This window comes from Lepidochelys olivacea (assembly GCF_965140295.1).
Source record: "Lepidochelys olivacea isolate rLepOli2 genome assembly, chromosome: 2".
Taxonomy (NCBI): domain Eukaryota; kingdom Metazoa; phylum Chordata; order Testudines; family Cheloniidae; genus Lepidochelys; species Lepidochelys olivacea.
This window is the reverse complement of record NC_140412.1, coordinates 89,588,608-89,601,434: the sequence shown is the minus strand read 5'-3', so window position 1 is coordinate 89,601,434 and position 12,827 is coordinate 89,588,608. Positions and strand designations below refer to the sequence as shown.

Sequence of the window (12,827 nt, the reverse complement as noted above, 5' to 3'; positions counted from 1 at the left end):
TTTTAAAGACAGAAAAAGCATTGAACTAGAGGAAATCACTGGCTAAGCACGTGGAACCATAGTTTGTTGAAGTGTTAAACCGGCGTTTGACTGCAGTAGCCTCTTCTGCAAGTGCAGAGAGAATATTTTCTCCATTTCAGTTTATTCAGCTAGTTCTGTTCAATGATTAGCTCACTGAGGGTTGAGAAAATGCTTGAGAGTTGAAAAAGCAGGAAAGCCTGTTTTCCTTTTCCAATCTATGAATAAAAACAACAAGGTCTGAAAGAATGAGATCTACTAGTTCTAAAATCCTGAAGGACCACAATGAGTTCAATTCACTAACTACTAACAAATTTCCTTTGTTTAATAAATAGTAATTTTAAATGCAAAACATGCTTTGATAAACTTACATATGGGGAAAAAAGTATCCAACATATTTAAGGTAGTTTTATTTAACTAAAAAAATATTTTAAAATGCAATTTTCATGCATTTTGATTGAATTCCAATTTCTATCCAAATACATCTTGACACAAATAAGTAAAATTTATTTAGAATGTAGAAAACAAAAAATGAATCATTCATTTTCTAACATAATAAAAATATAAAGATTAAGAATCTGAATAAATATACGTTAAGCTGTAACTGATTAAATAAATGTGTATAGATGTATGCAGTTGTGTTATAGCCATGTTGGTCCCAGGATATAAGAGAGACAAGGTGGATGAGGCAATATCTTTTATTGGACCAACTTCTGTTGTGAGAGAGAGACCAACGAAAGATATTACTTCACTCACCATGTCTAGTATGGATATAGTGTATCCTCTGGCTTGGAAAAAAAAGAGGGCTACCTACCTTCCATAACTGTTGTTCTTTGAGATGTGTTGCTCATGTCCATTCCAATAGGTGTGCGCACCCACCGTGTGCACAATTGTCAGAAGTTTTTTACCTTAGCGGTACCCCTTGGGGCGGCTGTAGAGCCCCTTGGAGTGGCATCTTTATGGCGGTGTACATACATTACTGCCAACCGGCTGCCTGCTTAGTTCCTTCTTGCCGGAATACTCCGACAGAGGGGAGGCAGGTGGGATTTGGAATGGACATGAGCAACACATCTTGAAGAAGAAGTTACAAAAGGTAGATAACTGTCTTTTCTTCTTCGAGCAATTGTTCATGTCCGTTCCAATGGGTGACTCCAAGCAGTTTCGACGGAGAAGGGGTCAGAGTTCACCGAGTTGCTGATTGCAGTACTGCACTGCCAAAGGCTGCATCATCCCTCACCTGTTGAGTGATAGCATACTGCGATGTGAAGGTGAGGACAGGCCACTTTGCTGCCTAGTATATGTCCTGAATGGGGACTTGTATGAGGAACGCAGGAAGTGGCCTGCTCTCTTGTGGAGTGTGCGGTCAACACTGGGGCTGGGATCTTAGCCAGGTCATAGCACGTTCTGATGCAGGACATGATCCACAACAAGATGCGCTGGGACAAGATGGGAAGCCCGTTCATCCTCTCAGCGATTGCAATAAAAATCTGTGAAGACTTACGAAATGGCTTTGTGCATTCAACGTAGAAGGCTAGGGGCACGCCTGACATCCAGGAAATGGAGTGCTTGCTCTTTGTTGCTGGCATGAGGTTTAGGAAAGAATACCGGTAGAAATAGGTCCTGGTTAAAGTGAAATTGTGATACTACCTTGGGTAGGAACGCTGGGTGAGGGCGTAGCTGCACCGTGTCCTTGTAAAGGACCATGTAGGGGGGCTCGGAAGTTAGCGCTCTGAGCGTGGAGACCCTTCTGGCCGAGGTTATGGACACCAGAAAGGCCACCTTCCAGGAAAGGTAGGATAAGGGGCAGGTTTGCCAGGGGCTCAAAAGGAATGAGTCCAGAAAGGACCAAGTTAAGATCCTACTGAGGAATGGGTTGCCTCACATGGGGGTAAAGCCTATCCAAGTCCTTAAGAAAACCAGCCCATCATGGGATTCCTAAAGACTGACCTGCCCGCCACACCCGGGTGCAAGGCGGAGATGGCCGCCAGGTGCACCTTAATAGATGATATCGTCAACCCCTGTTGCTTCAGGTACAAGAGGTAGCGTAGTACAAGGGGAACAGAGGCTTGCTGTGGTATCTTTCTGTAGTGATCAAATGGAGAAACACTTCCACTTTGCCAGGTACATTGTGCAAGTGGAAGGCTGCCTGCTTCCCAACACAACTTCCCTAACAGAGTCTGAGCACTGCAGTTCAAGCTAGTTCAGCCATGGAGTTTCCTCACCATGAGGTGGAGGGACTCCAGGCTGGGATGATGTCGTTGGCCATGATCCAGTGTGATGAGGTCTGGGAGCATAGGAAGTGTCTCTGGCCTGTCCACTGATAAGTTCAGCAGCATGGTGAACCAGTGCTGTCAGGGCCACGCTGGTGCTATGAGAATCATTGAAGCCCTGTCCTGCCAGATCTTGAGGAGGAACTTGTGTATGAGGGGGAAGGGCGGGAACACACATAGCAGGTGACCTGTCCACAGTAGGTGAAAGGCATCCGCTATGGAGTCATGGCTGTGGTTCTGAAAGGAGCAGAACACCTGACGCTTTCTGTTGCTCTGTGTCATGAACAGGTCCATGTGGGGATAGCCCCACCTCTGGAAGATCGAAAGGGCAATGTCCGCTCTGAGTGCCTACTCATGAGTATTGAACGACTGGCTGAGGTGGTCCGCTAGTTAGTTCTCTGCTCCCAGCAGATATGAGGCCTGTAGCTGGATGCAGTGTGCAACGCAGAAGTCCCACAGTTGGACAGCTTCCAGGCACAGGGGAGAGGAGCGAGCACCACGCTGTTTGTTTAAATAGAACATCACTGTGGTGTTGTCCGCCTGTACGGAGACACATTTGTTCTGAAGATGGGCCTGGAACGTCTGGCAAGCCAGGCGAACTGCTCTCAGCTCCCGATGTTGATATGCAGCGATAGTTCTAGTTGTGACCATATGCCTTGAGTGCTGATAGTGCTGATACTGTCCAGGTGCGCTCCCCTACCCGTCTGCGATGTGTCTGTGACCAGTAACTGTGAGGGCTGAGGTTTGGCGAAGGGTACTCCCGCACACACCATTTGAGGTTGTAGCCACCAGCTGAGGGACTTGAGAATCTTGGACAGGGTAACCAGTCTTTCCAGAGAGTCCCGTCTGGGTCTGTATACCCTCGCCAACCAAGCCTGGAGGGGGCGGAGGCGCAACCTGGTGTGCTGCACTACATATGGGCAGGCTGCCATATGCTCCAGAAGCTTCATGCAGTTTCTGACCAAGGTATTTGGGAGCCGGTGGAGGCTATCGATGATGCCCTGGATTCTTTAGAACCAGGACTCGGGTAGGGAGGCTCTGGCCTGAGTGGAGTCCTGGAGAGCCCCGATGAACTCTATTTTCTGGGTTAGGACCAGTGTAGACTTGCGCTCAATGCAGGAGGCCTAGGGTCTGAACCCTGTGGTGAGTCCTTGGGAGCCCTGGACTGATCAGGGGCAATGGATGTTGCAGAAGGAGGGGCACAGGCAACAGAGACCACTGATGCTGCCCTGGAACCATGCCGCTGGCCCTGGTGGTAGCTCTAAGGTGTCCAAAAGGGCCACTGTACCAGTCCCTGCCACAGGGGAGGCCAGGATAGCATCGGTACCGAGTGTTCCTCCACCCTGTGGTGCTAAGACCGTTGATGGGATCTTGACCAGTACCGGCTGCATTAGAACATGTACAACTCTGTCTCTGACTCCGATGAATAGTCTGAGCCCGACTAGGTTGGGGTGGATCCCGATGGTGCCTGGGAGTGGTAAAACAGCGATGGGGAATGGCAGTGCATCATGGTGGACTTGCTCCAGTACTGGATAGGAGGTGCCCCCATCGGAAGTGGTGCAACAGCCAGGGCTTGCGCCACCTGCACCTGAACTGGTGCACGGGAATAGAAGGCCAAGGACTGTGCCATCATGGCAATTAAATCCGGCGCAGCCTCAGAAGTGTCTGGTGGGGAGAGGAGGTCCAGGTCCTCCTCCAACACTTCCCAGACTGGAGAGCCCACCGATACTGGGGTCGACGGACCTCCCCTCAAGGCCGGAGTCGATGGTACCAGGACCGATGAACCAGCCTTCTGGTTTTCCACCATGAGAAGCACCACGCTGGAGTCCTGTCCACTCTTCTTGGTGGGGGAGTGGCCCCATTCTGCCTTCTTCTTATGCAGCACTGGGGATTGTGATCAGTGTCGCACCGATCCAGTGTCCTGCACCGAGGCTGCTGGCTCTTGAGCCAGTTGGGGCTGGAGAGATTCCATCAAGAGGAACTTGAGGAGATAGTCTCTCTCCCTCTTAGTTCTTGGCTTGAAGCCTCTGCAGATGATGCACTTGTCTTGCAAATGATCCTCTCCCAGACAAGCGGCATGTGGATCCCCTCTGGGCATAGGCTTACCACTCCTATCGCATGGCTTGAACCCCTGGGGCTGTTGCATGCCCCGGCAACGGGAAAAAATATCGGGGGGGAAGCCCCCAACTTAAACGTACTAATGAACTAACTGACTAAGATAGTGAAGGATAACAACTATATACAGGGAAAACCACAAGGAAGCACTTGCTAAAGCAAGAGACCAGTTGCTCCAACGACCATCACTGGCGGTAAAAATGAACTGAGCAGGCAACGGGTCGGCAGGGACCTATATACACCGCCATAAAGGCGCCACTCCAGGGGGCTCCACAGCCGACCCAATGGGTACCGCTAGGGTAAAAAAACTTCCGACGACCGTTCATGCAGTGTGCACACACATCTATTGGAATGGACATGAGCAATCACTCAAAGTAGAAAAAGAAGTACTAAATTTAGCATAAAGGCTATGTGTAGTTGCATATCAAGATGTTTTAATGGTTACCTGCCGATGACAATCAACCTTTCCTAGGAAAGAAACTAAAAATTACAAATGCAAAACAAGATTAAAAGTTATTATTAAATCTATGTTTCCTGCTTGTTGATTTAAATAAAAATGATTTAAATCACCAGTTTTAATAATGATTTAAATCAACCTACCCTGACCATAAAATGCATTATTTTAAAAACAAGGATTTTTTCTAAGGGATATAAGAAGTTTGCAGACTATGGCTGCAGACATCTTAAATTTGGAGGAGTCTCTATAGTGGTAAAATATCATTCTTCCATCTTCCCCTCATCATCTTTTTTCATGAAAGCTTTTAAGAATTCTGCAGTTTGTGAAAGCAATAATCTTAATGCTGGAGGAGACATTATTAGTACAGACTGTAGTAACAGAGGAGGTAAATTGCAAGTGCACTAAAAGAGCAAACTCTTCATATAAAGCAAAAAATAGGTCAATCTGGGCAAAGGAGTTGTTGGCATATGTTGATATACTAAGTGCAAAATTTTCAAGTGACTTAAGAATCTAGAAACCTAAATTCCATTAAGGACTACACCATATTCCATACTCCTCTGCAATAGTCTCTTCTCTGCTGCCCTCCTTTGCTCCCTGCAGTCCCTTCTCTGTTTGCGTCCACTTCCTCCCCTACCCCAAGAAGTCTCCTCTGCTCCTATCCTCTCCCTTCCCACCTCCCTTCTTTTCTGTCATAGATCTACTGTAACAAACCCCTCCTCTGCCTGACCCAGACTCCGCTCTGCTCACCACTCTGAAGCTCCCCCTCCTGCTGCCACCTCCCTGCAAAGCTTGTTATTCCTACAGTTTCTACAGACTTAATGCTCCCTGAGGAAAAGAGAAGCAAACAATATATACATACTTTTGTTTTGAATTTCAAAAACAATTTTAATCCAAACTGTTTTAAGCATGAAAAAAATTATAGAACTGCGCACATCTGAATTTATAGTTTTTTATTCTGGTTTCAACTATGGAGAGGTGTGATCCACTCCATGGATTATTTACTGTGTACTCTTCATCCGCTAATTTAGTAATTCTATCAAAAGAAAGTGCTTTAGTTTGTCTGGCATGATTTGTGTTTATTAATTCATACTACTTATTGCCCATGGTTCTTTTCTACAAAAAAGTTTTATATGTTTAACTTTTATTTCAGAATTACACCTCAATGTCATTTTAACAATGTTCAACGTGGCAAAATAATGGGCCAAAACCAATACTGATATATAGTTAGACACACTTTAAAGATCTGTCTTGCATGTTTGCAGTGCAGTATACTGTACGTTTTCTGTTTACTTATGTTTATCACCACTTTATATTTTGAACAGTGTATTCAGGAAATGATAGTAATACATTCCTGTCCTAACTGCTTAGCACTGAAGAATGCTGTTAAACAGTTGCACTTATGGATACTTGGTGATGAAAGGTACCATATAAATTAAATTATGTTCATGTTATTTCCATTATTTCCAGTCATTCCTTTGTCATTCAGGAAACATTTCTTTATCCACCTTTCTGTTAGAATTCACACACTGTTTTAAAATAAACTCTAAATAGTCGATAAACACTGAAATTAACAATAATGTTAACAAAAAGTCACTGGACTACAGCAGGTGCACCTGATAATACATTTACCTGAATATGTCCTGTAAGAAGGTATTAATCTGTCCCCCCAGTTTTCATGTGTATGTCCTGGATCTGAATCTACAGAATGAGAAGACACAGGAGAAAAGGGGTGGAGGGAAGTATGGCATACAAAAGAGAAACTTTGACACACCATTTAAAAAGATCTCTAGATATTTAGTCAGACTACAGGACTAGTTTTTCCACAGCTTTTAATAGATAATCACATAAATCCACAGAAAATTTCTGATTAATGATCAGGACCCTTGAATCATGCAACCAATTATAGCAACATATACGATATGTAAAATCACTCACTGCTCCAAGATCTCTTCATAGAGCCCACTGTACAATATACTGCAATAGGCAGGAAAGGTTTAGTAAAGTGCATTATGGAAACCTTGAGTTAAAATATGCTTGCTTTTCTGGGTCTCAGAACACTATTGTCTTCACAATTTGTTGTATTTAGTTTGTTTTGTTTTATAAAGGTATTATTTGCACTGAAATAATTTTCTTATTGAAAGTGACAGTGTACGTTTAAATGAATTTTTTAAAAAATTCCTAACCTACCAGATTTCACTCAGAATATCCTAGACTGTTAAAAGTTAAGTCTTAAAAATCTAACTTCTCTTTCACTGTTTTGTTGTTTACTTTTTACATTTCTCAGTCTGGACAATGTAACCAGAAAAGTCAGTTTTCTTTCTATTTATAGTGAATTCCTGATCAATTTCACTTTCAGGTTCTCTGTACTAGTACAATACTACAATGATAGGGTTAGCCCTGGTCTACACTAGGACTTTAGGTCGAATTTAGCAGCATTAAATCGATGTAAACCTGCACCCGTCCACACAATGAAGCCCTTTATTTCGACTTAAAGGGCTCTTAAAATCGATTTCCTTACTCCACCCGACAAGTGGATTAGCGCTTAAATCGGCCTTGCCGGGTCGAATTTGGGGTACTGTGGACACAATTCGACAGTATTGGCCTCCAGGAGCTATCCCAGAGTGCTCCATTGTGACTGCTCTGGACAGCACTCTCAATTCAGATGCACTATTGTTTGCCGTTGCTCTGATGCAGGGAGGGGCGACTGATGACACAGCTTACAGGGTTGGCTTACAGGGAGTTAAAATCAACAAAGGGGGTGGCTTTACATCAAGGAGTATTTCAGGCAGGACTTCATGGAGGGTTCCAATAAGAAATGGTGCACCTAAGTTATTGTTCTTATTGGAACAAGGAGGTTAGTCTGGCCTCTGATTGATACATGGCTAGATTTACCTCGCTGCATCTTCTCTGTGAGTGACTGCAGTGTGACCTAGAGGAATGAGTCCCCGAGATGGTGGGCGGGGGGTTTGCAAATGAGTACAAAACAAATCTGGTCTATTTCTTGTTTTGATACACTCCATCTATCTTTTACATCTTTGGCTGGCAGCAGACGGTGCAGAAGGACTGCATGCCATCCACATCTCATGGCTGCTCGGCAGAAGATGATGCAGTAGGACTGCTAGCAATCCGTATCACCTGCCTACTCACCATAAGATGGTTCAATAGGACTGACTGCAGGACTAAAGAGAATGACCTGATCAAGTCACTCCAAATTTAGTCCCTGCGCCCAGGTCTGCCCAGGCGCTCCTGATCGACCTCACAGAGGCGACCAGGAGCACCTCGGACATGACGATGATGGCTACCAGTCCTATTGCACAGTCTGCTGCCACAAAGCAATGGGTTGCTGCTGCTGTGTAGCAATGCAGTACCGTGTCTGCCAGCACCCAGGAGACATACGGTGACAGTGAGCTGAGCGGGCTCCATGCTTGCCGTGGTATGGCGTCTGCACAGGTAACTCAGGAAAAAAGGCGCGAAACAATTGTCTGCCCTTGCTTTCACGGAGGGAGGGAGGGAACGGGGGCCTGAAGATATGTACCCAGAACCACCCGCGACAATGTTTTAGCCCCATCAGGCGTTGGGATTTCAACCCAGAATTCCAATGGGCAGCGGAGACTGCGGGAACTGTAGGATAGCTACCCACAGTGCAACACTCCGGAAGTCGACTCTAGCCTCGGTACCGTGGAAGCACTCCGCCGAGTTAATGCGCTTAGAGCATTTTCTGTGGGGACACACACACTTGAATATATAAAACCGATTTCTAAAAACCTGACTTCTATAAATTTGACCTAATTTCATAATGTAGACATACCCTTAGAAACTAGTAAGGGAATTTCCTTTTTTTTTTTTTTTTAAAAAAAAAACACCTTTCTTCTGCAAGAGACTACGTTTTGTAAAAGGTTTAAAAAGCAACCTCAAAATTTTGGGCCCAATTTGGTTGGACAGCATCCCTTTAACATTTTCCTCTTTTACTGTAGCCTTCTTCTTAACATCTTTAAAAACAATTAAAAATGTTTAAAGCTATATAAGGGCAATAGATGTTTTTCTGCACTTCTTACTGTAGAGGTTCAAATGATCAGGGCCTGATTAAATTCATACTGAAGTGCTAAAGGAACTAGCAGAAGAAACGTCAGAACCACTGGCAATTATTTTGGAGAATTTATGGAAGACAGATTATGTCCCAAGGCAAAAGCATTGTACCTATTTTTAAGGTTAGAAAAAAGGTGAATTCCTAGAACAAAAACAACAAATCAACCTCTAAGCACTTTAGGAAAATAATATGTAACATGGGCTTTTCAAAAACAAATCATGCCAAACTAACCCAAATGCTTCTTTGGTAGGGTAATAACATTAGTGGATAAAGGAAATGCAGTATAATTAACATATTAGAGCTTTAGTAAGACATATCACATGATCCCATGCACAAATTTCCATAGGTTAAAATGAGAAATATAAGTATACATCTGTTTAAAAAACAAACAAACCAGAAACAAGAGTAGTTAATAGGTCTGTGTGAAGGCAAGGTGTGGGTTAGGACTGAGAGGAAATTACTGTTTATAAACCATGTAGAAGTGAGAAGTATCTTTACTATTAATAATGTCAGAGGACAAAGTCAAGAAAGATGACCAAATTAAAAGGACAATACAAAACTGATGGACAAAGTAATCTTGAGGTTAGATTTAAACTAGTATAATCCTGGTAAATTCTCTGAAGTCATGAAATGATTTTAAAGAAAAACATATGATTTAATGTAGGAAGGAGAAGTCAAATGAATAAATATAGAATGGTGGGGAATAGGGATGAAGGAAATACTGATTAGGAAGTATACCACAGAGAAATGTGTGTGGGTTCTAGTGGATATTAAATTAGAAAGCCTGAGATAGACACTTATTTGACATTTGTAAAACAAAAACCACCAAAAATCAAATAACATTTTTTAAAAAGCAAAATGCCACAATCCTTAAAATTGAGCATTTGTATAAGTATTTAAAGCATGCAAGTAGTCCCATTGACTTCAAAGGGACTACTCAAGGGTGTAAACTGAAGGGTGCAGGAGCAGGGCCCTAAGTTCTATTAATAAGATCTGCACTCGGAAAACAAGCTATAATTAATACTGGTTAAGCCTCAACTGAAGTATTATTATTTTGGGTATCATATTTTTCAAAAAAGGGAAATTGGAGAAGAAACAAGAAGGGGAAAACAAGTTATTATTAAAAAAAATAATAAAAGGTTTGGAAAACAAGACTTGTGACAAGAGGTTAAGAGAATCAAACATATTTAAGTTTTGCCCAAATACTAAATTATTCACAAGAAGAAAGAACCGCAATCAACAATGTAAAGAACTTATAAACAAAAACTTATACCTCATTACTCAAGGTAAGTGGGAAAAGAAAGATTTTCTTACCTTCAATAAAGTTGCTACTACTTAGACAACTAAATTATCTTTCTGCCTGTTAAACAGGCATAAGAATCAAACAGAAGCATTCATATCAAAAACAGTTTTGTCTTACTGTTTCATCCTCTGACTACCAGAAGAGAGGAAAAATTGAAATATTCTAGGTAAAATGACTTCCTTTCAATAAAATGACTGGCTCTGGATTGGGAGACGAATTACAGAATGCCTAATAACAGGTAAGAAAAATGTTCTCATCCAATCTATAATTCCAAACCTATAACTCCAAATAGAATTCCCACTAAAAGAAACTATGATAAAGTATGATAATAGTAACTAATACATTTCTAAAATATAGAACAACTGTCAATATTACAGTCAAATCTGAAGAGCTCTGATAGTAAACTTGTTGTGGTAAAGGTAAGTAAGAAGCCAAGTGACTGCCTTACCCACTTCTTCAGCCCCCTCTTTAAGATCACAACATAGTTATTCCTGGGGGCATTCTACACCACTGCGTGCATAATTAATGAGCCTCGTATATTTTTATTTTTTTGTGCAGAAAAAAGCTTTTGTCGGAAAGTTGATGTAGTTCCACCTTTTGCCCACCAGAGGGTGCTATGTTGCTAGAACAGAGCAGTCTCAGCAGAAAATAACTTTGGCTGGAAAATTGCTGCAGTTACACCTTTTGCCCACCAGAAGGCACTGTGGTGATAGAACAGCAGCTCCCAGCCAGCTAGGAAAGAGCCTGCCTTCTCCACAGCACCTGTTGGGCCAGGTTGGGAGACAGGGGCTATGGGGAGACAGACAGCATGGGGCTGCTGAGGGATGGGGGTCAGACAGAGGCTCATAAGGGCTAGTGGGGGAGGACAGACTGGGGCAGAGGCTGAATGGGAGTGGAGGTACAGGGCTACGGGGGGGGAGGGAGGTGCAGGGCCACATGGGGATGAGGAGAGTAGGATTCTGAGTGGGGGTGGAGGGCCACATGGGCAGGGGGTGCAAGGACACAGAGGTGCAGGGACACATGGGGACAGGGGCAGATGTGCCTATCTGAATGGAAGAGGCTAGGGGTCAGCCAGGGTCTCCATGGGGGAAGCTCCCTAGCAATCCCTCCCCGCCCCCCCCCCCCCCCCCCCGAAAACCTGTTCCATACCTTTTACCACCCATACCCAACAACCCTCCAAGTTCACACCCAGGCTCCTTCCCAGCAATTAGTTCCTTCTCCCTCAGCTCCTGTATTACCCCTGACTCCCCCAAGCCTTTACACTGCTTCTGAGGGATGCAGGAAATACAGTTCTGTATTATAGTTTAAGTGAATTATTACTCAGAGTTCTGTATTAATATGCCTAGTAAGGAATATAGTTGTCAAAAAAAATTTCCTGTGTCTTTTTTGTTTTCTGTATTGTTACAGACATGCTTGCTGACAGGTATTTTGAAATAAATGACCAAAAATAATTGAAACACATGTGATTAATTGTGTTATTTTGACAAATAAGATTTGCAGAATTTTAAAATACTGTGTGCAGAATTTTTCATTCTTTTTGTTGCAGAATTTTGAATTTTATGGTGCAGAATATAGTTTAGCCTTCGTAGAGGCATTTTAAGGGGTATTTTAAAAAGCAGTTCATCAGTTGCAGAACCTTTTTTTTTAGGCCTGATCTACACTTAAAACTAAGGTTGACATAACCACTGAAAAAATCCACATCCCTGAGCATCACAGCTCTGTCAACCTAACCACTGGTGTAGACGCAGGTAGGTCGAGAGAAGAACGAATCCCACTTCTCTCCAAACTTATTCTCTTGCTATTTTTCTCCCACTTCCAACCCCCTTTAAGTACAGTCAACCAAAACTATCGGCAATCTCTCCTAAATACAGTGAGCAAGCACTGATAATGTCAGAGGCAGCATAATTAATCTAATGGATTAGTCATGGGAATTTGGAGTTAGGCGATCTGGGTTCTAGTCCTAGCAATATCAATGACTCTCGGTGATTTCAGGCAAGTCACTTCACCTCTACGTTTCAATTTTCTCATCTATAAAATGTGGATAACAGCAGTAATCTACATACCGGTGCCATAATGCATACAGAGATCTACAACCTGACTGACAGCAGCTAGCCAGGTGTTGAGTGGTGATCACTGCTACAGAATGGCTAATAGTGAACATCCTATTATTATGTTACATTGCCCTACCCACTTGTTTGTCTCATCCATCTGTTATGTCTTGTCTTTTAGACTGTAAACTCTTTCGGACAGGGAGTGTCATTTATTGTAAGTCTGTACGATACCTAACACAATGGAGCCCAACTTGGTTGTGATGATTGCTATTGTAGGTGCTACAATATACATGTTAAACAGTTAATAGTAATACGTCAAGATATTGTGATGATTACTTATTTCATATCTGTAAGTAGTTCTGAACATGCAAAACACTATATAAAAATGCTAAATATTACTAATAAATGCTTCTAACATCAGACATTACACTATTGCTAGTGTCTAACACAAAAAGCTCTACCTGAGATGGATACTAATAGCGCATTTAAAATCTAATGCTAGGAACATGCCTTTTTCAGAAACGAG

The 12,827-nt window shown here is 42.9% G+C and overlaps 1 protein-coding gene across 2 annotated transcripts in view; it reads right to left on the bottom strand.

Annotated features, from left to right (window-relative positions):
* Positions 1–12,827, bottom strand: part of ANKRD12 (ankyrin repeat domain 12) — a 107,747-nt gene that overhangs the window by 48,210 nt on the left and 46,710 nt on the right. The window contains exon 4 of one of the 2 annotated variants that reach the window (XM_084621816.1): positions 6,490–6,558. The exons of the other annotated variant lie outside the window; for it this stretch is intronic. Coding sequence (XP_084477942.1) covers positions 6,490–6,558 — 69 coding nt within the window. The remainder of the gene's footprint in view (positions 1–6,489; positions 6,559–12,827) is intronic. 2 annotated transcript variants of the gene reach the window in all.